Here is a 24,370-nt window from a genome sequence, read left to right on the forward strand (position 1 = left end):
AGATCCTGTGATCAGATGCCTGCTGATCAATTCTGGGGTCACAAAGCCCTAAGCCCTAACTAATTATGTCCAGCTTTCTGTATCTCAAAAACAGCGCGAACTTCCAAAGCCCCTTCTTCGACGAGTTATACTGAAACAAAGTAAGAGAGCTCCCTGGTTTCGCGGAGAACATCTACGTGTCCCTTCACGTAGACGGCTCCCTCCGTTTACAGTTGAGCCCACAGCGGCTTCGGCAAAGATTCCTTGAGATTGACGGCAGCGCCGGTTCGGCACTTCGCCGTATGGTCGGGCGGGAATGATATTTGACCTTCGCGCCCCTGAACCGACGGCGGATGGAAACCAACATAAGCCGCCCGACGGGCCGGGCTGCCGAGGGTGACAGACCATGTATACAGTCCATAATATGATGCAATGCAATGCACCAGCCAGCGCCTGCAAAGAAGAATGGCAGGTCAGACGATTTGTATCGCCGCGCAACCTCGAAGGCAGCACATACCCAAAAACGCCCCCTCGGTCATGGGCAGGGCTCTCAAACACCATCATCTCTCCGTCTCGCTCACCCAAGGCGGAGCTGCCGTTTAGCTGACGTTGAGGCAGTCTGTCACGCTTTTCTGCATTGCGGCCTACGAAGACGACTTCATCTTCCGAATCAACGTCGTCATCCGACGACGGCCCCTGTTCATCCTTATTCTGCAACTTCTGTTGCTTTTCATTCCAGGATTGGATAAATCGCCGGACACCCTCCTCCAAGTCCTGCAAGAGGCCGCGAGCGGCACGAGCATGCTTGAGCCGTTTCCGCACCTCTTTGGAAATTCGGGCCCGTTCAGAGTTGTTGTCTGCGTTGCGCAACGACCTCGTGGTCCTAGACTGTTCCCGATGGGCAAAATGCGCATCCCAAAGAGGCGCTAAGTAGTAAGGGACGGGATCATGTCGAGGATGTGTGGGTTGGACAACCCAATCACTCGCCGACGGTGGCTGGGCCCAGGGGTTGTTAAGGAGGCGGGCTGATTGGCGCGAGCGTGAGTGGAAAGTGAACAAGACAGGTTTCCAGGAGCGCGACTACATACAATTCTCCCAGCGCTGTCTCCGCCGGCTACCCTCCTTTCCCTTCAACAATGCTTCCCGTCTTTTGAGACTATCACGACGAAGGGGCTGCCGGCGTTGATAAGGGGACAGCCGCGAGGTCTCATCCACACCGGATGCCTTGGCCACCCTTGCGCGGGCCATGGGATGTTCATGTTTGGCTGGCGCCGGGTCGTCAAGGGGAATGGTCAAGGGCACCGACGTGCCCCGGATGACCTCTGGGCTCTCCCCAACTGCCAAATTCTCAGACAAATTCAGATTTTGCAGTGATGCGGCAGCTTGCTCGGTCCATGCGGAAATGGAGCGCGCTTGCTGAGAAGTCAAATGGGTTCCTGGAGCGGACTCGGACGGAATCGTCGGATGGATAGCCATGGTCGCTTCGCGTTCCGGCGCGGCAGGGCTCTCAACGGAGCACAGCAATGGGGAGGCTTGGTCGTTCCTGTAGGAATGTTAACCAACGGAGCACGCGATTCTTTTTAATGAGTTTCGCGAATGGCTCGTTGAAGAACTCCAAGGGAGGAGCGCGAAAATCCTTATCTCCTGAGCAGCTCAATCAGGATGAATTCACCCCGAGTCTCCCTCGGAACCGATGGAGGGCCGAAAACGAGCTGATAGCATGCCGTGATTACGGCCCTCTGATTGGTCAGAAATGTCAGATCATCGACGCTCCACCATGGCTCCGATTCCTGAGTCATCCTGACGAACAATTGCGAAACGGGAGTCTTCAACAATCACTGACTTCCCTCTGCAGTCTCTCTTGGCGAAATGTAGCTCCGTTTGCGCGTTGACTGATTGGAGTGGTGCTGTATGTTAAATGCTCTGAGCCTCCCGCAACGAACTACGTGAACCTCGCGCAGCTGGAAGGGTTGGCAGATCAACCTATCAGATACTATACATCACGTGACTCATATGACTCTCAGTCACAACAGGATCGCCCTTCAGCTCTCTGTGCTCCGTCCTCCGCATACGGTCAACCTTGTCTACCGACTCAACCCTGGCACGAAAAAATATCGTAGTTACGCGATAATCGCTGTAACCCATAATCGTGATAGCCACGGTTGACTCTATCTAATGTGACCTGAATAATCCCAATTTGGCAGCTACGGAAAGACTGAGTTCCGATGATCGTCGGCCGCGGGCCCGTTGAGGCCGTTAAAACTGTAACCTGAGGCGGATTGGGCCGCTCGCCCTCCTGTTTCTCAGCCTCTCCGCCTATCAACGCGCATCCTCACTTTTGAGGCGCCAGTGCGATTGCCGGGGGCGTAGCAGCTCTGTAGTACTCTGTGAGACGGCGAGACGGTGAGACCTCTCGCCTCAATTGACATTTAAGCAAGCAATCCAGATCGCTTCATCGCAGAATCGCCGCGCGTTCCTTCTTCACATTCTTTTTTGATCCCCGTTTCACTCACTGCGTCATTTCCTCTTGCCGATATGAAGCTTGCCAGTATCTCGAGTGTTCTTGCCCTGGGTACCCTGTCCCTAGGTGCATCTCTGCAGGCTCCCTTGGCTTCGAAATCAGGAGAGCCAGAGGCAAATGCAGGGAAGTTTCTCATCGAGCTGGCACCGGGCGAGACCCGGTGGGTGACAGAAAAGGAGAAATGGGACTTGAAACTTGTCAGTTGCTCTTCCAACGTCGAATCAGTTCAGCGTTCCCCTGACACGGTGCCGTCGTTAGCGTCGCGTCAACTTCTTTGATGTCACGGCGGATGCCAACAAGGAGGTTTCCGTCCAATCTCTCAAGGCCGCTGCCGTCAACTACCCGACCGCGCCCGCATTCAGTGAGGCCGTTCGGGAGCTGTCAAAGGGGCTCTCAAAGGATGAGATGAAGAAGAATCTCGAGCAATTCTCGAGTTTTCATACGCGTTACTACAAGTCAGAGACCGGCGCCCAGTCAGCCACCTGGCTGCATGAATTGATCAGCGGGATCGTAGAGAAGTCTGGGGCTACAGAATTCGGTGCCACCGTCGAGAAGTTTGAGCATTCCTGGGGCCAACCCAGCATCATCGCTCGGATCCCGGGTCGGTCGGAGAAGACGGTTGTGCTGGGGGCCCATCAGGACAGCATCAATCTGAGGGATCCGGCGAACTTGCCTGCTCCAGGTGCCGACGATGATGGTAGCGGCACGGTCACCATCGCCGAAGTGCTCCGTACTCTACTGCAGTCGGAGACCATCGTTCGGGGGGAGGCTAATAACACTATCGAGTTCCACTGGTATTCTGCTGAGGAAGCTGGCTTGTTGGGCTCCCAAGCCATCTTTGACGATTACCGGGCAAATGGTCGCGATGTCAAGGCCATGTTGCAGCAGGACATGACGGGCTATGCTCAGGGCACTCTTGATGCAGGCCAGGAGGAGTCCGTCGGCGTCATCGTTGACTACGTGGACCAGCCGCTGACAGAATTCATCAAGCTAATCATTGACGAGGTAGGAGCATCATCTGTGCCTGACGAAAGTGACCTTGGCTGATGGGTGCGTGTCTAGTATTGTGACATCCCATATGTCGAGACCAAATGCGGCTATGCATGCTCCGATCACGCGTCTGCCAGCCGGAACGGCTATCCTTCCGCGTTCGTGATTGAGGCTGAGTTCTCTCTCACCAACCAGCTCATCCACACTGAAGACGACGTGATCGAGCACCTGAGCTTTGACCACATGCTGCAGCACGCGAAGATGACCCTCGGGTTTGCGTACGAACTGGCGTTTGCTGAGCTGTAAATAAGATAGGCTGCCTAGCATTAACTTCCGGCATCTGTCCTACACATGTTATAACTCGATAATTACTGCATCCTGAGAAACCACATAATCGAAGCGAGACCACCTTTCACGCCAACGAATGCTGTACTTCTAAACCCCGCCTTTGAGAATCTTAGGCTGAAATGCGCTCCGGAAACTGTCGCAGGTTCTCAGTCTCGTAAACCGTCGAAGGCATTGTGCCTGTTTCTTCAACGTAAAAAGTGATACATGCAAGTTGAAAACACCAATTGATCACAATTCAAGATCCAGATGCATTCTATCGAGCAAATGGACGACGACGGCGGCAAGGAAGTTGAAGACTCGTCGCTGATGTTTTCATGCCAACGGAGTGTCGCGTGAGCGAAGGGATTGAATAAATCATCTGTTAGCCTTATCTAATCGGGTAGATAAGAAGTAGTTAAGTTGGTCTCAGTTTTGGGTTCATGTTAGCCCGAGGCTTTCGGTGTCAGATCTGGGAATGATATCGTATCAGATTCAGGTATCCCATTCGACCGTTCTATGGAAGCATCCCACTAAAAAATGGTGAAAACAAAAAGGAAAAGAACTTAATAGCGCACATTGGAGCTTCAATCCGTTTGAACCATAATCACATGGTCTCATGCCATTTTTCCCCAAGGGCCTCCCCAAAGATTTGTCGAACACAAGCACGAACATAAGCCGCCATGTCAACCAGCTCAGAGTATGCCACAGAGCTAGAAATAGCTTGTTTGACGGTGCAGCGGGCCGCGCGGGTAACCAAAAGCATAATCGCAGCCATTGAGAAAGATGATGCACTAGACAAGAGCGACAACACCCCCGTGACCATTGCCGATTTTGCCGCACAGGCATTGATCATAAGCGCTCTCCATGCCGCATTCCCTGACGACGGCTTCATCGGTGAGGAGACGGCCGCAGTGCTCCGACAAGATGCTCAATTGCGCGACCGGGTCTGGGACTTGGTGCGCTCGGCCCACCTAGACGACCCGGACAGCGACTCCCGACTAGCCAAGCCGGATACGGTGGAGGAAATGCTGTCGCTGATCGACCTTGGTGGCAACGGTCAGGGCGGTTCCGAAGGGCGGATTTGGGTGCTGGACCCTGTCGATGGCACGTCAACGTTCATGAAAGGCCAGCAGTACGTCGTCAGCTTAGCATTGCTGGAAAACGGAGAGCAGAAGCTGGGGGTGCTGGGGTGTCCGAATCTCCGACTTGATACGCCGACACGGGGACGCGTTCGGGAAAACGTCGTCGACCGGGATGGACTGGGACAGATGATTTTCGCAGTCGCGGGTCAGGGCGCTTACATTCGCCCGCTGGGTCCGGGTGGGCTGGAACCCGCATCCCGGTTACCGCGACGAGATGACTCCGAGCTGCGACCGAGTGATATTCGCCTGGTTGATTGCCAGGCGTCGAATTCGACTGACTACGAGAAGCTCAGTCGCGTGGCTGCGCGGCTCGGCGCCCCCTGGCCGCCCGTCATGGATATATGGTCCTCGCAGATGCGCTACGTCGCGCTTGCGGTAGACTACGAGGTCAACTCTCAGGTTAGGATCGTGCGGCGACAGAGCCATCGGTCCAGTATTTGGGATCATGCCGGCGGCATGCTAGTTGCGAATGAGATTGGATGTAAGGTTACGGATCTACATGGCAATGCGGTCCATTGTGATCGTGGGAGGACACTAGCTGGGTCTTGTGGCATTATTGCTGCGCCGGAATCGGTGCATGGAGATATTCTCAGGGTGGTGAGCGAGGTACTAGCTGAGTCCCCATCCCTATAGACGCGTCATAGACGAGCCATATATATATATATATCGAGCCATATATATATATATATATATATATACTCGTATATATCTCAACAATCATCAATCAAGCCACGATGATTTGTGGAATATGTTCTTCTTCCTGACATGGTAGAGAGTAGTGGCAAGCTGAGCATCGGAAAAATGTGTAAAACATCTCCCACCCCCAGCTGTGGGAATCGATCGAATTGAATTGCATCATCTAGGAATTGATCAGGTGAACATGGATGATCGCTGCATGAGGGGACTTGAGAACGGCTCGAGCAGCGGTTCGAGCCAATCTCTGCACTGTTGACCATGCAGGAATTGAGCCGAACGGACCTACCAATGTGCAGCACCATTCCAGATGCATCAGGCTAATGCAGCCGTGCAGGCTTACCCCGCAATAGGACCAGAAATAGTTCTTCTTTCTCGAATCACGTCGATGCATGCAGCAGGCCATGCTCCAATAATGGCGGCCGAGGTTGCACTTCTCCAGGGAATCAGAGGAGTCGCGGAATCCTCGAAAACATCGCCGACTGGCTCATGCAAGAACCGGCTTCGAGTCCGTGCAAGGAGTTGGTATCTTTTCTTTTCTTTTCTTCTTTCATCTCTCGAGTCCTCTCACAGGGTATTATCTCTTCAGGAGCTGAGTTGGCATTGGTGAGTAAGTACGGGACGTGTATCATCCTCGACTGGGGGTGAGTGACCACATACGTCATCATCAGTTTTGCTGAGGACCCGATGGCTGACCTATCGTTCCGACATTCTGAAAGGGAGAATCGTGCCCAGCACCATGGTCTTCTGTGAGTAGGATCACTTCTACGATTATTGTTCTTTGCTAACGGTTCAGACAACCCGTTCGTCAAACGCGAGTCCTTCAGCCCGAGGACGCTGGTTACCTACCAGGCCCTCTCCATTCTCTCATGGGCGTTGGTCGTCGTCTTCGGTATCTACTACTCGATCAAGACCCCCGATGACGTGAAACACGCCCATTTGATCTGGCGTCAGGCCGAGCGGTTCGACACGCCGTTCTCACAGAACATCTACCTTACGGGAATCTTCTGGTGAGTGCCTCACTCATCGCTCTCACAACACGGGCAGCCCTAACGGTTGGCAGGATCCTGCTGTGGCTGTCCCAGGTCGGCTACCTGTGGTATTTCTTCTCCTACAATGAGACCCTGGTCAATGCCGCAGCCAACGTCGCTCCGCACTTCATCATCAATAACCTGCTGGTTTTTGCGTTCATCCACTTGTGGGTGCGCAACTACTTCTGGCCGGCCGAAGTGATCCTCATTGTGCACTTCCTGACCCAGACGGCGGCTTACTGGACCCATCTGGGGTCGCCGGCGTTTGTGCATCTGCCGGCACTCGCTGGTCCTCAGGCTTGGGTGCTTACTGCCATCTTCTGGAATGGTGCCGTAGCGGTCCATGCGGAGAACCTGCCTGCGCGGATTGTCGCCAATGTGTTTATTTGGGTGATCTTCGTCATTGGTCACTTCCATATTTTCGTTGGAAAGGACTACTTGCTCGGCTTTTCTCTGAGTCTTCTGACGCTCTGTATGATCAGCCCTCTCTTACTGTGTTTAGATATTATTGCTGACTGTTCCTCAGCCCTCGCGGTCAAACAATTTGCCATCAAGATCATTGCGCTCCAGTGGATCTTCGCCTTTGTCATCTTTGCCGTCTTCCTCGTTGGATCACTTTACGTCTCCGGTACGGTCTACACGAAGCGCGATATCCTGTTCCGTCCGATCGTGGAGCCCGAAGGCACCGACCGCGAGCGCGAGCCACTGCTCAACGCGTAAACGTCGAACTCCCCGATTTGAACCTCCGCCTCGCCTTTGGGACTGCATCGTCATTCGAATTCATGTCACGAACAGTATGGATGACTCGGTAATGACTGATGGATCATGAATATGTTTTTCTGGATGCATAATATCGTTTGAAACTTCTCTTCTGCTATGATGAGTCTCAACTCTGGACGTTCCTCATGTCATGCCAATGCATATTTGATGTAAAACAAAGAAATCCGTTTCAACTGTTAGTAGGCTATTTGATAGTTCCGTTTCATTAAATCAAGGAATTTCACTCGCATGATCTCGGCATCGTCTGCTACTTGGACAAAGGTGTTTGCACATCTTCCTCAGTGCCTTTTGGACTGAAGGAGGAAAAGACCAACTCCGAGATTCGAACCCTCGATTTTCCAAGTCAGTCGCCCACCAGCTACGATGCACGGCGATGCAGCGATACATTACGATGAAGTTGAGCAATGGCGCATCGGCGTGGCTGCCCAATTTCGCGAGAAACCCTCTTCAGTTATTGTCGCTCGACATGTGGTAGTGTGATAATTTCATGACTGATGTGTCAACTGCGAGGAGCGTTTGCTTGCGCCTACGGATTCACTTCGAGTTCAAACGGAGAAGTATGACGAATATTCCAGCTTCTGCGAGAACTCCGTACACCACCAGCTGCTGCAGCCTAGAAGTACAGTTGCGTACTCCGTATCCTATAGAGGTACGCCGATACTAGTAGACCGAAATGCAGATAGTATGGCGTTGGGCAAATTGTTCTGATCTGACTCCCTATGTTGGCTGAGAAAGTCGTCTACATATCAACCATTCGTGCACCCGTACCCGTCCTCCCTGTCGACAATAGCAGAATAGGGTCAGGGAGAATGTCGCATTCCAGAACCATGTTGTTCTCGACCAATGGTGTTCAGATAACCTATGGTGGAGAGGTCGCCGATGAAACCATCGGAAAGGTCGATCAGCTGGGGCGTTGCCGGGGCAACCAACCACAAACAAGCAATTCAAATGGCACCTGCTCAACTCCACCACTCCATGTACTTATCCGATCATGCACAGAAAAGAGCTACAAGGCATTGAAAGGTCCAATTTCGCAGTTTATGGTGAACGATCGCAAGCTCTCGATCTAATGCGCGCATAAGTTTTATCACATCCCCCTTGCAAGTTGTCTCGACACGACACAACTCGCAATGAATCCCACCACGCCAGCCAGCAATGGCGGCGCTGCTGCCCCCAGCTACTCCGATGATCCGCCGTCGTACTATGCCGAGTCTTACATCGACGATGAGCCGTCGTATGCTGTGCGAAATGATCCCAATCAGTCGACGATGCGGCTGTTACCCAACGGACATGATGACCTGGAAAGCGATTTGAGTTCCTACCCCATGAGCCAGACGTCGTCAGTTCCAAGGAGAGCGTATGTGGAAGAGAGCCCCGATCCAGACCTTTACAGACCCGTGCACTGTGGGACTAGGATGAGTATCTGGGCCGTGGTCGACGAGGAGGAGGTCATTCCAACGAGTCCTGGTTCGAACGAATCCAAGGATCGTCGCGTTCCAAAAGACATGATTCCTCCACCTTTGTTTTCCACTGTGCCCGGGACTCCGTCACGGAGCCACAAGTCCCGATCCCCAAACCCAGAGAGACGAAGAACCCCTATCGCGCGACCCTTAGCGGTGGTACCCAAAGGAATTGTAACTAATGAGCGCCGCAGACCAGACCCTTCGCCAACGAGATCGACCACGGCGTTTCGGCCGTTTCGACCCCGACAGAACTCCATGGCCTCGTCGCTCGGATCGCGACCGGAATCGAGCCTCAGCAATCACCCGTCAATTCCTCCACCGACCATCGGCAGACCTGATTCTCCCCAGCACAGTGTGAAATCCGGCTCGCCTAATAGGCCATGGACCCCCTCTCGAGGATCCGCTAGGCGAGGCAATGGCTCCGTGTCAGGGGTGATGTACGAGCCTCCCGACCTGGACGGAAGCCCGCGGCCGGGAACCCCAAGTTCGCAGTATGGAGGCAGCCCGCGCCGACCGCTACCGCCAGCTCCCTTGTTTTCGAAACCTCCGGCCGGCGGTGGTGAGACAAGTATCGACCTTAGCGATGCGCAGACTACCGTTGATGACCCGTTCGGCGGGGGAGGACGCACGATTGACCCGCGGCCATCTTACGAGTCGTTCCACAGTGAGTCGACGATGGTGACTGAGTACAAAGATGAGCTCGAGAAAGCCAGCCTCTCCGGAAGCAGCAATGCGTCGGAAGAGCTGGGGGATGGCAACCTGCACTATGGCCCTGCGCCAGAAGGCATGCAGAGCCGCCGCGGCGTACGGCCGGCGCAAATGTCCAAGAAAGAAGTCCAATTGATCAACGGTGAGCTGGTTTTGGAATGCAAGATTCCGACCATTCTGCACAGTTTCCTTCCGCGGCGTGACGAGCGCGAGTTCACGCACATGCGGTACACGGCCGTGACGACGGACCCGGATGATTTTGTGCCTCGAGGCTACAAACTGCGGCAGAATATCGGCAGCACGATGCGCGAGACTGAGCTGTTTATTTGCGTGACGATGTACAACGAGAATGAAATCTTGTTTACGCGGACCATGCACGGGATTATGCGGAATATTAGCCATTTCTGCTCACGAACCAAGTCGCGCATTTGGGGAAAAGACGGATGGCAGAAGATAGTCGTATGCATCATTGCGGACGGTCGACGGAAGGTTCATCCGCGAACGCTTAACGCTCTGGCGGCCATGGGTGTCTATCAAGAGGGCATTGCAAAGAACGTGGTCAACCAGAAAGAAGTCACGGCACATGTGTACGAGTACACGACTCAGGTGTCACTGGATTCGGATCTGAAATTCAAGGGAGCCGAGAAGGGCATTGTGCCGTGCCAGGTGATCTTCTGTCTCAAAGAGAAAAACCAAAAGAAACTCAACTCGCACCGGTGGTTCTTCAACGCATTTGGGCGCGCTCTGCAGCCTAACGTTTGCATTCTGCTGGACGTGGGAACCAAGCCGGCGCCGACGGCGCTGTACCATCTGTGGAAGGCGTTCGATCAGGACTCGAACGTTGCCGGCGCCGCTGGCGAGGTCATTGCCGGCAAGGGGAAGAACTTTTTGGGCTTGCTGAACCCTCTAGTGGCGTCGCAGAACTTTGAGTACAAGATGTCGAACATCTTGGACAAGCCGCTGGAATCGGTGTTTGGGTACATCAGTGTCTTGCCGGGAGCGCTGAGTGCGTATCGGTACTATGCGCTGCAGAACGATTCAACTGGCCATGGGCCGCTGAGCCAGTACTTCAAGGGTGAGACGCTGCAGGGCAAGGACGCGGATGTGTTCACAGCGAATATGTATTTGGCCGAGGACCGAATTCTTTGCTGGGAGCTTGTGGCGAAGCGCGAAGAGCGATGGGTGCTCAAGTTTGTCAAGAGCGCGGTCGGCGAGACAGATGTTCCTGGTAAGTAGTTCCTGCTTGCCGAGTCTCGAAATTATGGTACTGACTGAGTAGACTCGGTACCCGAATTCATCTCGCAGCGTCGCCGCTGGCTGAATGGAGCGTTCTTCGCTGCGGTGTACTCGATCTGGAATGCTCGGCAGATTTTGCAGACGGACCATACGTTGGCTCGCAAGATTCTGCTGTACATTGAGTTTGTGTATCAGTTTTTCCAGCTGTTGTTCACATACTTTGGCCTGGTAAGTCTATCAGGCGGAGCCCTATTCGAGACAAAGACCGCTAACAAAATAGGCCAACTTTTATCTTGCGTTCTACTTCATTGCTGGCTCTCTTGCGAACAAGGAGTTGGACCCGTTCGGGCACAACATTGGCAGATATATTTTCACGATTCTTCGGTACGCGTGCGTCTTGCTGATTGCGTTGCAATTTATCCTGTCGATGGGTAACCGGCCGCAAGGGTAAGTCTTCTCAATCCCTTGCAAATAGGTTGACAGGAGCTAATCACAAGCAGAGCCAAGAAGATGTTCTTGTTTGGCATGTTCGTCTACGGCATCATCATGGCCTACACGGCATTTGCAACGATATATCTCATCATCATCAAGCTGACAGACAACGGCAAGATCGAGATGATCGGAGCAGACTTCACCAACGTGATCGTGTCGATGATGTCCACGGTGGGCCTCTATGTAGTGACGTCGCTCCTGTACCTGGACCCGTGGCACCTCTTCACGTCATCGTTGCAGTACTTTATGCTCCTGCCAAGCTATATCTGCACGTTGCAAGTCTACGCCTTCTGCAACACGCACGACGTGACCTGGGGCACCAAGGGCGACAACGTGCAAAACATGGACCTCGGAGCTGCACGTGCTATTGACCATTCCACCGTCGAAGTCGAGATGCCGTCGGAACAGCTCGATATCGACTCTGGTTATGATGCCGCACTGCGCAACCTCCGCGACCGTCTTGAAGTTCCCCCGGAACCGGTCCCAGAAAGCCAGCAACAGGAAGACTACTACCGCGCTGTCCGCACCTACATGGTCTCCGTGTGGATGATCGCTAACGCTGTCCTCGCCATGGCCGTCAGCGAAGCCTACGGCATCGATGCAGGCATCAGCAACGCCTACCTCTCCGTCCTCCTTTGGGCGGTCGCCGCCCTGGCGGCCTTCCGCGCCATCGGCTCCACCGCCTTCGCCATCCTCAACCTCGTCCATAAGATCGCCGAGGGAAGGATGAAGTTCCGGGCGGGCAACTTGGCGTCATCATCGAGGCGCAGAGCCGGCAAACCGGGCTCGACCATCGATGGGTCTGCCCCGCCGTCGAGCTTCGGTGGCACGGCAAGTGTGGCGGATTGGATCGATGAGAAGAAGTGGGAGACAAAGAGGAAGTTGGAGAAGATGATGTTTTGGCGGCGATAATTCTTTTTTTTTTTTTCTTCCTCTATGTTCTCCCGCTGAAAACAAGAAAAATTCTTTCCATGATGGGTCGGTATGAGTGATGATTCCTGGTTTTTTTTGTTATGGATTCCCTATGTACGATGATGTGTTTATGTTATGCGCGTGATGTTTGTTATGATGATGTCCGAGTAATGTACCTACCTGTATGTATGGATGTATGAGTTGTGACGATGAGCTACATACGAATGAATATCGAGTTACGACAATTAACGAAACCCTCCGTACGTCTACGGTCAAGAAGTAGTTCCTCATCGAATCAATTGAGCGGAGATATCGTCAAGAACAGATCCATGAAACGCGGGACACGTTCTGCCCACGGAAGTAGAAATACAAACAAAACAAACGAAACCCTAATAAAATATCCCACCACCCCAACAACCCTAACACTATGAGCTGAGTAACAAACTAATCACATCACCAACATGAACAATGTAAGGATACATCAAATAGAATCAGTCCGACCAAATTGCCTCGGCCACAGCTTCATCCCCCAAACACATACACCTTGCTAAACAGTTGATTCCGCGGATCCGCGAGCAGCCTCTGCACCAGTCGCATCTGTTGCCGCACTTGATCCTGCGACAGGCCGAGTTCGCTCGGGCCGAAGAATAACATGTACGGCTCGACGGAAAGAGTAGCGACGTCGAGCACCATGCGTCTGAGGTCGCGGACATGGGATTCTTGTTCTGGCCATGAGCCAATGGGGACCTAAATGTTTCTTTGATTAGTCTCCAAGGGCCGCCACAGGGAGTATGAGGCGAACATCATGTTCTTCCCCTTGCACGCTCATAAACCCCGCCGCTCTCATCATTTCTCTCATCCATACCGCCGCGTTGAGCGAGAAGCCCCTCATCTTACCCGTCTCACGGTACGTCTGCGCCATGCTCCTGATGCTCTTCACCGCGGAACAATCGCCAATGTTCAAAGAGAAGACGTCAAACTGGAACTCGTTCAGCTCGAGCCACCCGCCAGGTCGCAGACGTTGCATCGCTTGCTCGAAGAACCGCAGCCAGTCTTTGATGCAGCTGGCGAGCATTCGGCCGTGGATCAAGTCGAATCGTTTCCCTCGGTCGAACGGGATTGTATTCCAGTCACAGTCTACCTCGTGCGTATACAGCGTCACGTTTTGCGGCGTTGGCAGCAAGACCGGACCCGTGCCGATGCTGATGATCTCCGCCGAAGAGAACTCGGCAGCCAAACTCGGATGCCCACCAGCTCGTGCCAGCACTGACGCTCAGCACGGTCCGCGGGCGGAGGACAGGAGCGCGAAATAGTGCTCCACATAGTAAAATTTTCCATATTGCATGACAGATCTTGAGACGGCGTGTTTCCTTTTCGATGCCGTCGGGGAGGGAAAGGAGTTCTCCATGTGGTGGTTCCAAATCCGGCCCGTTGGATGGCCGCACCTCTTGATGATGATCGTCATTGGAGTGTGACGTCTGCTCACTCCCCTGTCCTGAGTTTGTGGCAGTTCGGCAGTTGCTGCCGCCGCTTTGGTCGCCGGTCTCCACGTCAGTTTCCAGTGTCAACTCGTTGACAAGCCGCTCAATCTGCTCAACTCCGACGGACTCGGCGTCGGCGTCGTAGTCGGATAAGTCGATAGCAGTTGAGTCGGGAGATGTGCTTGTTGAGGACTGATTGCGAACCTGGCGAAGGGGACTGGGATGAGGCGGTGCAAATTCAGACATACGATGAGAGATCAATATTCGTAACTATGCTGTGTGCTCCGATGATGATGAATACAGTTGAGATGTGTATACAACTGACAGATATAACATTGATGATTGTCGTTAAAAGGAAAGGTTAAACGGAGGAAGGCACTCTCTGGCCATTCTATATCCTACATATATACCCTCTAAACATATATACGTCTCTACACAAAGCAATCGCCAATTACATGCTATCCTCGCTCCACCGACTGCGAGTCTTGGTCCACGCATCCCTTTCTGCTCTCCCCTGCTCTACGTTCATTCCAACCCCGAGGCCGCGCTCCACCCACTGCTGACTTCCCATCTCTGCCAGCCGCGACAATGCCCGTGCAAAGGCAAAGCGCTCTTCATCGCCGGTGAAGATCGGGCTTGACTTGATAGCTGACATGGACAGGCCCAGATCGTCCATCAGATTGCGCATTTCCGGCGCCAGCTCTTGTTCCTGCTCTAACGTCGAGCCATCGGGGGACTGGGACAGGGAGCGAACCTCTTGCTCGGTGAGGAAGAGGTTTTGCAAGGGGACAGCCGAGGTCAAGACAAGTTTTGCCTGCAAAAGTCAGTACAGTAGACCATATCCAAAACAATGGTACACAGACCTTGCTCTCGTAAACCGCATCGATAAACGTAATAAACCGACGAGCAAGATCCCGCTGCTGCATCGTCATGGCTGGGACATCGGTCACTATAAACGCCTCGTAGTGCCGCACGAGCTCCAAATAGTCAGCGGCGCCAGTAGCTTGCCCCAAGAGCTGCTGGAACGTGAACCGTGCGGCTTTCCCGCTAGCTAACGGGACCTTGACCTTTCGGCCCCAGACTTCGTGCGTGGCCGGGTGCGGCGGATCATTAACCGGGTCGCCCAAATACTCAAACCATTTGTCGGCGTGCTGCGCCGCTCCGGCGTCAAGAGGATGATGATACACTCCCGAGGGTGGACGGGGAATCTTTCGGTAGTCAGTTTCGGAGTTGAGGTTCAGGACGATGAGCTCCGTCTTGAGCAGTTTGATGCACGGAATAAAGTGTTCACGCTGGATGCCGTTCTTGTACAGATCATCCGGATGCCGATTAGACGTCGTGACCATCACGACCCCATGCGACATGAGCGACTCGAGGAGCCTGTAATACGAACAATCAGACCTTGCTTCCTGCTCACAGCATCATTGCCAAAACCCACCTGCGCAGAATCATAGCATCTGCCACGTCCGTACACTGGAACTCGTCAAAGCACAAAACCGAGGCATTCTCCGCAATGCCTGCAGCGACGAGGGGCAGCGCATCAAACTGCGCACCATGACGCGCCTTCGTCACATGCATCTGCCGGTGCACATCCTGCATAAAATTGTGGAAATGGATGCGCTTCTTCGCCTTGATATTCCCAGGCAGGGTGTCGAAGAACAGGTCCATCAACATGGTCTTGCCGCATCCAACGTCGCCGTACATGTACAAGCCCTTGGGCAAATTGTTCGGCGTCGTAGGCCGGCCGGCGGTATCACGACTCTGCCGACCACCACCGAATAATGAACTGAAAAAAGATCGTTTGGGCTGTTCCTGCAGCTCCTCAACCGAAGGCCGCACAACGGGAGGCGGGTTGTAGGACCTGAGCATCTCATGCAACGTCTGCAGGTATTGGATAATCGCTACAAGAATAAAGAAATAATCAGTCTACACCCCGCTACCGACACAGTCGCCGAGCGCATTTACACACATCTCTGGTGAGGATCATCTCTCAGCAGTCCGGCATTAACCCGCCGGTCATACTCCTGCAGCGGTCCACCCAATGTGTTGTCTGTGCTGTTCGCCGCAGTCGCCAACGATCTTGCCAACGGCTTCACATTCAGCGTGGTCATCGCCGGGGAAACGCCCCGCCTGTATGAATTATGCTTCAGAAGCAGTCCTGCCGCGGCATGCGAGAAGCAGTGTCTTCGTAATTGGGGGGAGAGCATGCGCACGGCGCTCCGGCCGGGCACCCGGCGCATACAGTCGAGGCAGAGAAGGGCACAACTGGGAGCCATTCTGACCGCTTATACCCAATCCGAACCACAGAGTAACTCAATCTCTGTCCTCCCGACACCCATCTGTCGTATATCAAGTCGCGGCAGTGCTGGGCAGAACTTCCGATGACCCGAGGCAACAAGACGATGGACAAGACACGATCACGGAAAGAAAACGCAAAACGTCGAGGTCATAACTCATGCGAACATTCAACAAGCTCAGTAAAATACAGAAAACCCAGAAAAGACTGGATAAGAACGAGGAGGAACGACCGGACAAAATGCGGCAAATGCCTCTTTGCCGAGTTGGGAGCCTGAGGCCTAAACTGTTCAGTGTTCACATGCGCTGATTACTTAATCAATTCCGGACGATGTCCGATGTTTGCCTCAGTCCGAATTTACCCGGTTACCTTCAAGGGAGAACTGTCAACTGTCATGAAAATCCTCATAGATACATAACTTTTTGGCAGTCGTTCCGAGTGTACAATATGAACGTGCATGTGCGACTCAGTTGGTGCTTTAGCAGGGCATCGTCCATTCCCATGCAAGTCGAGACAATGATCCATGATAGCAGACAAAATCCATTGATGCGCGAGCTCCAAGTCTTCTAGTCATAGACACATGCACAGTACATAAATGGAGATGAGGGAACAAATGTACTCGAAGGGAAGAAGCAGTCATGAAGCATAAGTCATCAAACATCCAGGGGGAATTCTGAGAACGCAAAAAAATAACCGGATAAAGGAATACACCCTACGCCAGTACCTAGGAATTTCCGAGAACAGGAGATGAACAGAAAGATGACGGGGCAATTTTTTGTCCAGCTCAAGCAACTGTAACCCGCAGCGTCAGCTTGTGGTTGCGCTGCAACGCGATGTTCAGGTCGTTGTCACTCTGCATGTCGACAAAGTCACCCGACGGCTCGTCGCGGTACTGGATAATCAGATCATCCTCAACCTTGAGCCGCTGATGCAGTTTCTCGACCAGCTGCTGAAAGGTGACATCGTTCGAAACCCGCAGCGCAATGAGGTCGTCCTGGAAAAAGACCTTGACTTTGAGGGCGGTGTTGTTGGAAGTGGTTGACGCTTGGGTCAGGGAGCTGGTTTGTCGATTCATCGGAGGTGGTTGCTGCGTGTCGGTTCGAGACTGATGCGAGGCAAAGCTGCTTTGCTGCGAGAGCGGCGGCGGCTGCTGCTGCGAGAGCGAGGATTGTTGCCGCTGGTGAGGCCCGCGGGCATAGTTGCTGCCAGTAGATGATGCTTGGCCGGCGCTCGTCGAGAGGTACGTGCCTGCTGAGATCGACGCGCTCATCTGGCTCTGAGATGACTGTCGAGATTCATTATAGTCGGCCGCCGAATGCTGCGACTCGCCCGACAGCCGGTAAGCATCCTCGAGCGCATTGGGGTCGATCTCGAAATCCCCTTGGCGCGGCTGGAACAACCTGCAGACCAGCTCGCTGCGGGAGATATGTGGCGGCAATTGAATGAGTTTCTTGACGTACTCGTCGAGACTCTGGCGTCGTCCGTTGGAAATGGCCTCGGTGACGTTGGTGACCGGACCGGGCATGTAGGGCAGCGTTCGCGGGTGTCCGTGCGCGCCAGCTTCTTCCTCGAATTTGGCTAGCAGGGCGATTTGAAGATCGTAGAAATCATGGTAGTATCGCGACAATTCCCAAGCCGTGCCGTCCTCCAGCAAGACCTCGACGATGTACCAGTACTTGTCATTGTCGAAGCAGTATCGCGGAACGGCCGCCCAGACTGGAGCAGGCAAATTGTGCCCCCGCGGCGCCTGACCTTGCGACACCGACGGACGATGGTGTTGCTGTGGTGTGGCCGAGTACGACGGATGGCGGCCACCGCTGGCCTTGCTGGCGGTGCGCGAGTGGTAACCCTATTCTGATCAGCGCTGAACCCATCTATCCTCACTGTGGTACTCACATATTCATGGCCATTCTGTTGTTGGGACCCGCGATTGCTGGACAGCGACAGCTTTTCCATGCTGTTGGTCACCGTGTGCGTGGATGGCGTAGCGGAGTCTAGTTTCCCAAGGGCGATACTGCTATTTTTGTACTCGGCGGTCATCTTCTTCCACTCCTCGACGCGGGGTACGCCGGCGCGACGCACCGCCTCGAGCGGGTCCGGGACGGCCTGGCCGGTCATCATGTCCCGGATCTCGATGAACGACACCGGGATCAGACCGGGACCGCCCAGGCGACCAATGGGCTTGGCGACAAACCACTCGGGGTTGGACTGGGCAATGACGATGATCGCCTCGCCGGCGGTGGCCTCGAGCTCGTCTGGGCGCTCGGCATGGAAGTCGTACAGTACGACGCCATAGACCATGGCGCCGCCCTTACTGGTCGACATCCTGGACGTGGAAGCGCTGCCGCTCTTACTGCTGGTCGGAGGGTCGGACAGGGAGCGGTCGGAGAAACCGGAGTCGTGCGATTGGTGGTCGCGCAGCGAGGACTTGTCGGAGGAGCCGCTGTGTCGGTCGTTCTTGCTGACGACCTCGAAGAAGGACACGGGGACGAGGCCGCGGGCGTTGGGGATCAGCGGATTACAGGCCTCGTACCAATCGGGGTCGTCCTCGCGGCTGATTACGTGGAAAAAGTCGCCTTTGCTGAAGGCCAGCTCCTGATCGTTGCCGGGCTCAGGTTGGTAATCGTACAGGGCTTTGATGACCTGGCGGGGTGGAGCCCCAGTAGGGGAGGGGGCGCAATGGTCAGCGATCGGCTCTGGAGCGTTTCATGGCCACGCGAGCGGCCGGGTTCCAGGATGTAGATCAAGCCCACCTTCTTGGGAGGAAGAATTGCAATGGCGGATTTGGGGGTGACGGAGATGTGCGGTTTTGGATCCCTGTCCCCTTTGAGAGACCGGCGAATGGCCTGTGGGAAAAAAAAATTGGGTGAGCAAGAGAAAGAGGAATAAAATAAAAGGATCTATGGAAATACTCGGCAAAAGTTTAGAGTGTATAAACACGAAACAGACACGAAAAAGAGGGGTCTGGGCGGGCAAGAAAAGGGGGAACTGGAGCAGCGCAAGGGGGGAAAAACGCAGAACTACAGAGAAACACCGACCTTCATGGTGTCGCGCCGTCGCGGGCTGGCGGAAACATGCAAAGAAACGACCGGACACAAATGACCGAAGGATTGGAATCAGGGAATAATGACTCGAAACGGAACGGAAAAGGGCGAAGCGAATAATAAGGACCACAGGCGCACGGCGATCCAAGGAACGCGCGCACGGGGAGAGGATTGGGGGGACCAGACAGCCCCTCCGCCCAGACGGCCGTCCAATGTTCGGCGAGATCGCTAGGGAAGAGGTATAGTTCTTAACTAAGGGGCAAAGCAACGCGCTGAGGGCTGCGGGTGTCTGTTCTCTTATTTCACTACCGATGGATCGTCGTCTACGGAGAACATTCTCTGCGTGGAATCTGGCAGAAATTGGGCTGTGGCCATCGAGTGAAACATCCTTAATGATTTGATATTTAACCAGATGGAGATTAGGACGGAGAGGAAACGGAAAAATCCTACTGAGGATACTCAGCAATTGCAACGAACGATATGCAAGGAAAAAAGACGAGAAAAANAAAAAAAAAAAAAAGCACCGATCCGGATCAGTGGACGTTTTCCCCGGTGGCCATCGAGGTTTAGATCGGCTTGGGGGCTATTTTTGCGTGTGATGGGTGCCGCCTGTGCAGGGCTTTTGCAGGGCTTGCGCAGTTGGCACACGCCGATTCGTCATCGACACGTGACCTAGGACGCACGTGATCATGATAGGACGAGGAAGGAACTGCGACTGAAAAGAGAACAGCAAACACTGCAACAGGTGTCAGGACCAGTCAGCAAGGAGGAAAGCGCTCAATGAATCATCATAGTATGTATAATGTTCAGATTAGGCTAGGTGCTGGGATGATGGATGATAATATGTATGCAAACCAAACAAACCTCCAACTCCAGCCCGAGGGACGCAGCCCTGATCGAAATAACCGACAACTACGACGAATCAAACAAATACACCAAACCCAGAAACAGCAAACCAGGCATCGGGCAGCTAAATCTGGCCCTTAATGTCAATGACCTTGAACGCCTCCCGCTTGGCCTGTTCAAAAATGCCCCCGGCCTTGCCCGTCAGGAGCTTGACCTGTCCATCCTTTTCTTCCAGCAGCTGCTCGGATCCATGCTCCAACACGAACCGCGCGCTCTGTTCGTCCGATTCAAACCCGAGCTCCTCAGTGATGAACCGGATGTTGACGTCGGGTTTGTATCTGGGCTCGTCAGCTCACAAAGAATTCCAGGGGAATGGAAGAGGATAGAGAAAAATCAACGTACGCTTTACAAATGGCGGCCAACGCGGCCAGCCGCTCGCGATCCACAAACATGTCCATCAAGTAGGCTCCCATGTTGGGCGTGTCGAGATACAGCTGGAAGAATCGGTGGTAGTTGCCCAGGGCCAACGCCGACCGCACCTCGAGCGCGTGCCGCACTGCCGGGTCGGCCTTCTCTGCGGGGGTTAGATCGGTCAAGACGTCATTGATGGCCGCCTGGTTGCGCGTGTAGATGAAGTAGAGAATACGATACGCCTTGAACTCCATCGGATGCCCACCCAAATTCCGCTCGTACAGTGCCCGCAGCTGCGTCTGGCACTGGTTATACTCACCAAGATCTCCTTTCTCCAGGGCAATTCGCGCGTGAATTTCATATACAGTGACCGTGAACTCATTGCGAATATGCTGCACGGTTAGGTCCTGCCGAAGGGACTTGAACTGGTCACAAATGTAGCCATAGTTGTTATCCTTGCGCCACTTCTTCTTCAAGAGTTCCAACGTCTTCTGCAGCACCGGCAGAGGCCGCACCGTATCCGGATTTGGTGGTGCCGTGAGCCGGAAATACCTCTTCTCCAGTTCCTGGCATCGGCCCACGATCGGGCCATGGGTCGCACTGGGCGCTGGGGACTCCGAGCGAGGCGGAATGGGCACACTTTCGAACCGTTTTCGCCGTCTCTCCAGTTCCTCTTCTGACTTACTTTCAGGTTTGAAACTGTTGAATTCTATTCGTTGGCGCTTATCAGGGGTCGTCTGGTTTACACGATCTTCGAACTGATTGCGATGGTTAGTTTTCCGCCACGGCGGAGAGCCCTCCGCCGATGGAGGAGCGTCGGTAGACTTTCTCTTCCTCGCTGTTGTCGTCGCGGCGGGTTCCTTTCGTGCGACAGACCCGAAGCCGGTACTGTCATACGCCCCGCCCACGGACGAGGACATTAGGATTCTGTTCCGCTCATTCTGGATCATAACTTGTGGCAGAGGCATACGATCCCAATCCAGGGTTTCTAGAGTATTTTGCTTTGCAGACTCGGTGATGACTTCCTTCAACTTTTGCTCCAACTCCTCTCTGCTGACACCGTCGATTTGGGATTCAGGGGCAAAGCTGCGCTGTACATAAGCGCGAACTGCCGGTGGCCATTCAATGCGTTTTCGTTCGGGGGCAGGTTGGGGAGGAGCAGCCGGGGGGGCTGATGGCGATTGTTGGGGTTGTTCAGCCTGGGGCTGAAGGCTGCGACGGGCTTGTACAGGAATATAGGCGGGGGACGCTACTATCATCAGTACTGACACGGCTATTCATTCTTGATCGTGGGAATACCTGTCGCAGCGTAGTTGTTGGTGGCCGTCGCAGCCGTCGCAGACGCTGAGGAGCGCCATGGGGGAAGAGTGCCATTCATGACTTCTACGGGTATGCTTGACGGAACGAACAAAGACAGCAAGAATGTAAAGACAAAGGAAAAAAAAGTAATTTGGGTCTACATGAACTTTTTTTCGCTCGAATCGAACCGGGACTGAAAGTATGTGCAACAAGGCTTCTTGGGTTCAGGTCGAGAATGAGACGAGGAATGTGAGAACGGGGCGGCCACTGATCAGACAAACTCGCTTAACCAAAGGGGTGTTCATGCCTGAATTCTGGGGCATAAATCTTGGCATCCCTAATTCTTAGCCTAAGGCACCAAGTTGTTATCAGGCCGCTTCCGAACGGTCCCCCGCGATACGAGCAACTGGCAAGACGATCCAGACAGTAAACGGAGGCCAACATGGTGCTGGTGGTCTCTGGTCCTGGAAACCACGGGCTAGATGTTATTCAAGGCGCTCGACTTAACCACAGCGCTTCGTCCGTCCCTGCTACCGGATGAGACCTTGTTGTTTGTTCAGGATGCCGTTGGCCTGTATGAGGGGTACGTGTCGAACAGCGGGTGTCCTGGCTTTGTCAGAACAATAGCGCTGACGACATCCAGGAAGTTCAAGGTTCCCAACTATCAAAATGGCCACGCCTACCTGACGTCCCACCGAATATGCTACGTGGCTGCGGAGGAGCCTCGCAAGTACTCCGTCTCCATTGACCTCAAGGATGTAGACCGGGTAGAATACCAGGCCGGCTTCTTGATGAAGTCGTCCCCAAAAATCATCATCTACCCGAAGCCGCAGAAGCGCGGGATAGGTTCGTCGCACAGCACACGACCAACCAGTCCGTTGGCGGGCTCGGCGTCACTAACATCACTGAAGACGTCGAGCCCATCGCCAGCTCCGCAGTCAGTACCAGCGACCTGGGTTTGTCTGATCTGCTCATTCTCGAATCCCGTGCCGTCCAACTTTGATCCGGCGACGGCAAATGCATCGACGCCACTGCCGCCCTGTCTGGCGTGCGGAATCAAGCCGGAGTTGACAACGATTCTCAAGGCTGCGATTGCGGCTGCGTCGCAGCGATCGAACGGCTCGGCGGCGCCTCCGGATTCTTCCATGAAGGATGGCGAGCAATCCACTGCGATAGCGTGTCCCCGCTGCACGTTCAACAATCATCCATCGCTGATTGAGTGCGAGATATGTGGTGCCTCGCTCGTTACCGTTTCGCGGACGGACACTGCTGCGCGGTCCGAGTCGCCGGCGCCGATGTTCGGGCAGACGATGATCAGTAACAAGGAGATCAGCGAGGATATCAAGTTATCATTCCGTGGAGGAGGCGAGAAAATCTTCTACGAGAGACTGAAGAATGCACTGATCCAACGCAAATGGCTTCTCAATAACGCACCGCCGATCCCAGCACCCACCCAGTCAGCGCGAGGTGACAGCGCGTCCCCGGCACGTACGGAGGCCAGCCCACGACCAACAGCCGTTGGGATTGCAGGCCTGGAGCAGCGCGGCCTTGAATCACGCAAAAACAACGAGCGCATGATTGGCAACGCGTTTGAAGACCTCGAGGCACTCATGGCGTCGGCCAAAGAGATCGTAGCACTGGCCGAGTCACTCGCGAAGGAGTCCGGAATGGTGCAAAACCGCGAAGCGAACGATATATTGTCGCAGTCCGCCGCGGCACTCGGCATGGTGACCACCAGGGACATGCTCGATCGCAGCTCTTCGTCTAGCACGGAGACGCTCTACCTGTCAGAGCTCTCGCGCAACCTCGCCGAGTTCCTAACAGATGATCGCACAGGCATCCTACGCCGTGAAGGCGGTATCATGAGCCTAATCGACCTGTGGGCAGTTTTCAACCGAACACGAAACGGCGTCGAGCTTGTCAGTCCGGCGGACTTCCACCGTGCTGCGCAGCTATGGGAGACGCTGAAACTTCCCGTACGTCTGCGCCGCTTCAAGAGCGGGCTCCTTGTTGTGCAGCCCTGGGACTGGTCCGACGAGAAGACACTCCAGCAACTCCGTTCCTGGCTCGAGCGAATCCGTTCGTATCCCCCTCCATCTTCATCTGATGATCAATCCGTCGTCGTCCCGTGGGACTGGGCCCGCTACGGCCGCGGGGTTACCGCCCATGAAGCCGCGCGGGAATTCGGCTGGAGCGTTGGCGTGGCGGCGGAGGAGCTTGAGATGGCGGAGGATCGGGGCTTACTGTGCCGCGAAGAGGGCATCGAGGGGGTGCGGTTCTGGTTAAATGCTCTGGCTGATTCGAATATCGTCATTTCATAGACACATACATATACGGTCGATTTCATGGATACGTTACATACATAAAACATACACGCATGCACACATAATAGGTAGTACAGGATATTATCACGGCATCAGCATCGCCAAACGTCCGCCCATGCCATGCATATGCACATGCATAAGGGAAGACAAGGGAGAGCAGGGAGAGTCAAGTTTGGGGACTCAACAGCAGTCGATGCGACACAAAATGTACTGATGTGGCCAAAACCTACCATGCCAGACAATTGAAGGAAGCCCAACCCATGACCCATGAAACCAACACTGTATAGTTCTCAACGCCAAAACGCCCCGGACTATTTTTTCAAGTCCAATCCAACCTATGATCCAATCCGAATCCCGTATGATTCAAAAGGTCCCAAAACAAGCAAGGAAAAACT

At 54.1% G+C, this 24,370-nt stretch overlaps 10 protein-coding genes across 10 annotated transcripts; 5 read left to right on the top strand and 5 right to left on the bottom strand.

Moving 5' to 3' along the window:
* Positions 1–206: 206 nt before the first annotated feature.
* Positions 207–1,455, bottom strand: VTN49DRAFT_118 (uncharacterized protein; the record flags this gene model as incomplete). The annotated part of the gene is made up of 3 exons (XM_069408766.1): positions 207–432; positions 497–1,004; positions 1,068–1,455. 3 exons carry the CDS (start codon positions 1,453–1,455, stop codon positions 207–209), a joined length of 1,122 nt encoding a protein of 373 aa, XP_069271579.1.
* A 1,059-nt stretch (positions 1,456–2,514) lies between these two features.
* Positions 2,515–3,796, top strand: VTN49DRAFT_119 (uncharacterized protein; the record flags this gene model as incomplete). The annotated part of the gene is made up of 3 exons (XM_069408777.1): positions 2,515–2,697; positions 2,759–3,505; positions 3,563–3,796. 3 exons carry the CDS (start codon positions 2,515–2,517, stop codon positions 3,794–3,796), a joined length of 1,164 nt encoding a protein of 387 aa, XP_069271580.1.
* A 701-nt stretch (positions 3,797–4,497) lies between these two features.
* On the top strand, positions 4,498–5,592 carry VTN49DRAFT_120 (uncharacterized protein; the record flags this gene model as incomplete). Its single annotated transcript, XM_069408789.1, has 1 exon — positions 4,498–5,592. The coding sequence occupies one exon, from the start codon at positions 4,498–4,500 to the stop codon at positions 5,590–5,592; it is 1,095 nt and encodes a 364-aa protein (XP_069271581.1).
* Positions 5,593–6,391: 799 nt separating this feature from the next.
* VTN49DRAFT_121 (uncharacterized protein) lies at positions 6,392–7,403 on the top strand (the record flags this gene model as incomplete). Its single annotated transcript, XM_069408800.1, has 4 exons — positions 6,392–6,401; positions 6,449–6,662; positions 6,716–7,155; positions 7,210–7,403. The coding sequence occupies 4 exons, from the start codon at positions 6,392–6,394 to the stop codon at positions 7,401–7,403; spliced, it is 858 nt and encodes a 285-aa protein (XP_069271582.1).
* Positions 7,404–8,593: 1,190 nt separating this feature from the next.
* VTN49DRAFT_122 (uncharacterized protein) lies at positions 8,594–12,274 on the top strand (the record flags this gene model as incomplete). Its single annotated transcript, XM_069408811.1, has 5 exons — positions 8,594–8,820; positions 9,118–10,862; positions 10,914–11,098; positions 11,151–11,317; positions 11,371–12,274. 5 exons carry the CDS (start codon positions 8,594–8,596, stop codon positions 12,272–12,274), a joined length of 3,228 nt encoding a protein of 1,075 aa, XP_069271583.1.
* Positions 12,275–12,796: 522 nt separating this feature from the next.
* Positions 12,797–14,001, bottom strand: VTN49DRAFT_123 (uncharacterized protein; the record flags this gene model as incomplete). The annotated part of the gene is made up of 3 exons (XM_069408822.1): positions 12,797–13,021; positions 13,077–13,540; positions 13,623–14,001. 3 exons carry the CDS (start codon positions 13,999–14,001, stop codon positions 12,797–12,799), a joined length of 1,068 nt encoding a protein of 355 aa, XP_069271584.1.
* Positions 14,002–14,206: 205 nt separating this feature from the next.
* On the bottom strand, positions 14,207–16,031 carry VTN49DRAFT_124 (uncharacterized protein; the record flags this gene model as incomplete). The annotated part of the gene is made up of 4 exons (XM_069408833.1): positions 14,207–14,569; positions 14,619–15,135; positions 15,194–15,656; positions 15,725–16,031. The coding sequence occupies 4 exons, from the start codon at positions 16,029–16,031 to the stop codon at positions 14,207–14,209; spliced, it is 1,650 nt and encodes a 549-aa protein (XP_069271585.1).
* An 804-nt stretch (positions 16,032–16,835) lies between these two features.
* VTN49DRAFT_125 (uncharacterized protein) lies at positions 16,836–19,095 on the bottom strand (the record flags this gene model as incomplete). Its single annotated transcript, XM_069408844.1, has 4 exons — positions 16,836–17,900; positions 17,948–18,694; positions 18,805–18,897; positions 19,090–19,095. The coding sequence occupies 4 exons, from the start codon at positions 19,093–19,095 to the stop codon at positions 16,836–16,838; spliced, it is 1,911 nt and encodes a 636-aa protein (XP_069271586.1).
* Positions 19,096–20,065: 970 nt separating this feature from the next.
* Positions 20,066–21,730, bottom strand: VTN49DRAFT_126 (uncharacterized protein; the record flags this gene model as incomplete). Its single annotated transcript, XM_069408855.1, has 3 exons — positions 20,066–20,279; positions 20,344–21,601; positions 21,652–21,730. The coding sequence occupies 3 exons, from the start codon at positions 21,728–21,730 to the stop codon at positions 20,066–20,068; spliced, it is 1,551 nt and encodes a 516-aa protein (XP_069271587.1).
* A 403-nt stretch (positions 21,731–22,133) lies between these two features.
* On the top strand, positions 22,134–23,972 carry VTN49DRAFT_127 (uncharacterized protein; the record flags this gene model as incomplete). The annotated part of the gene is made up of 2 exons (XM_069408866.1): positions 22,134–22,234; positions 22,295–23,972. The coding sequence occupies 2 exons, from the start codon at positions 22,134–22,136 to the stop codon at positions 23,970–23,972; spliced, it is 1,779 nt and encodes a 592-aa protein (XP_069271588.1).
* Positions 23,973–24,370: the final 398 nt, after the last annotated feature.

The sequence above is a fragment of the Thermomyces lanuginosus genome, assembly GCF_041956635.1.
Source record: "Thermomyces lanuginosus strain ATCC 200065 unplaced genomic scaffold VTN49scaffold_12, whole genome shotgun sequence".
NCBI classification, from domain to species: Eukaryota; Fungi; Ascomycota; class Eurotiomycetes; order Eurotiales; family Trichocomaceae; genus Thermomyces; species Thermomyces lanuginosus.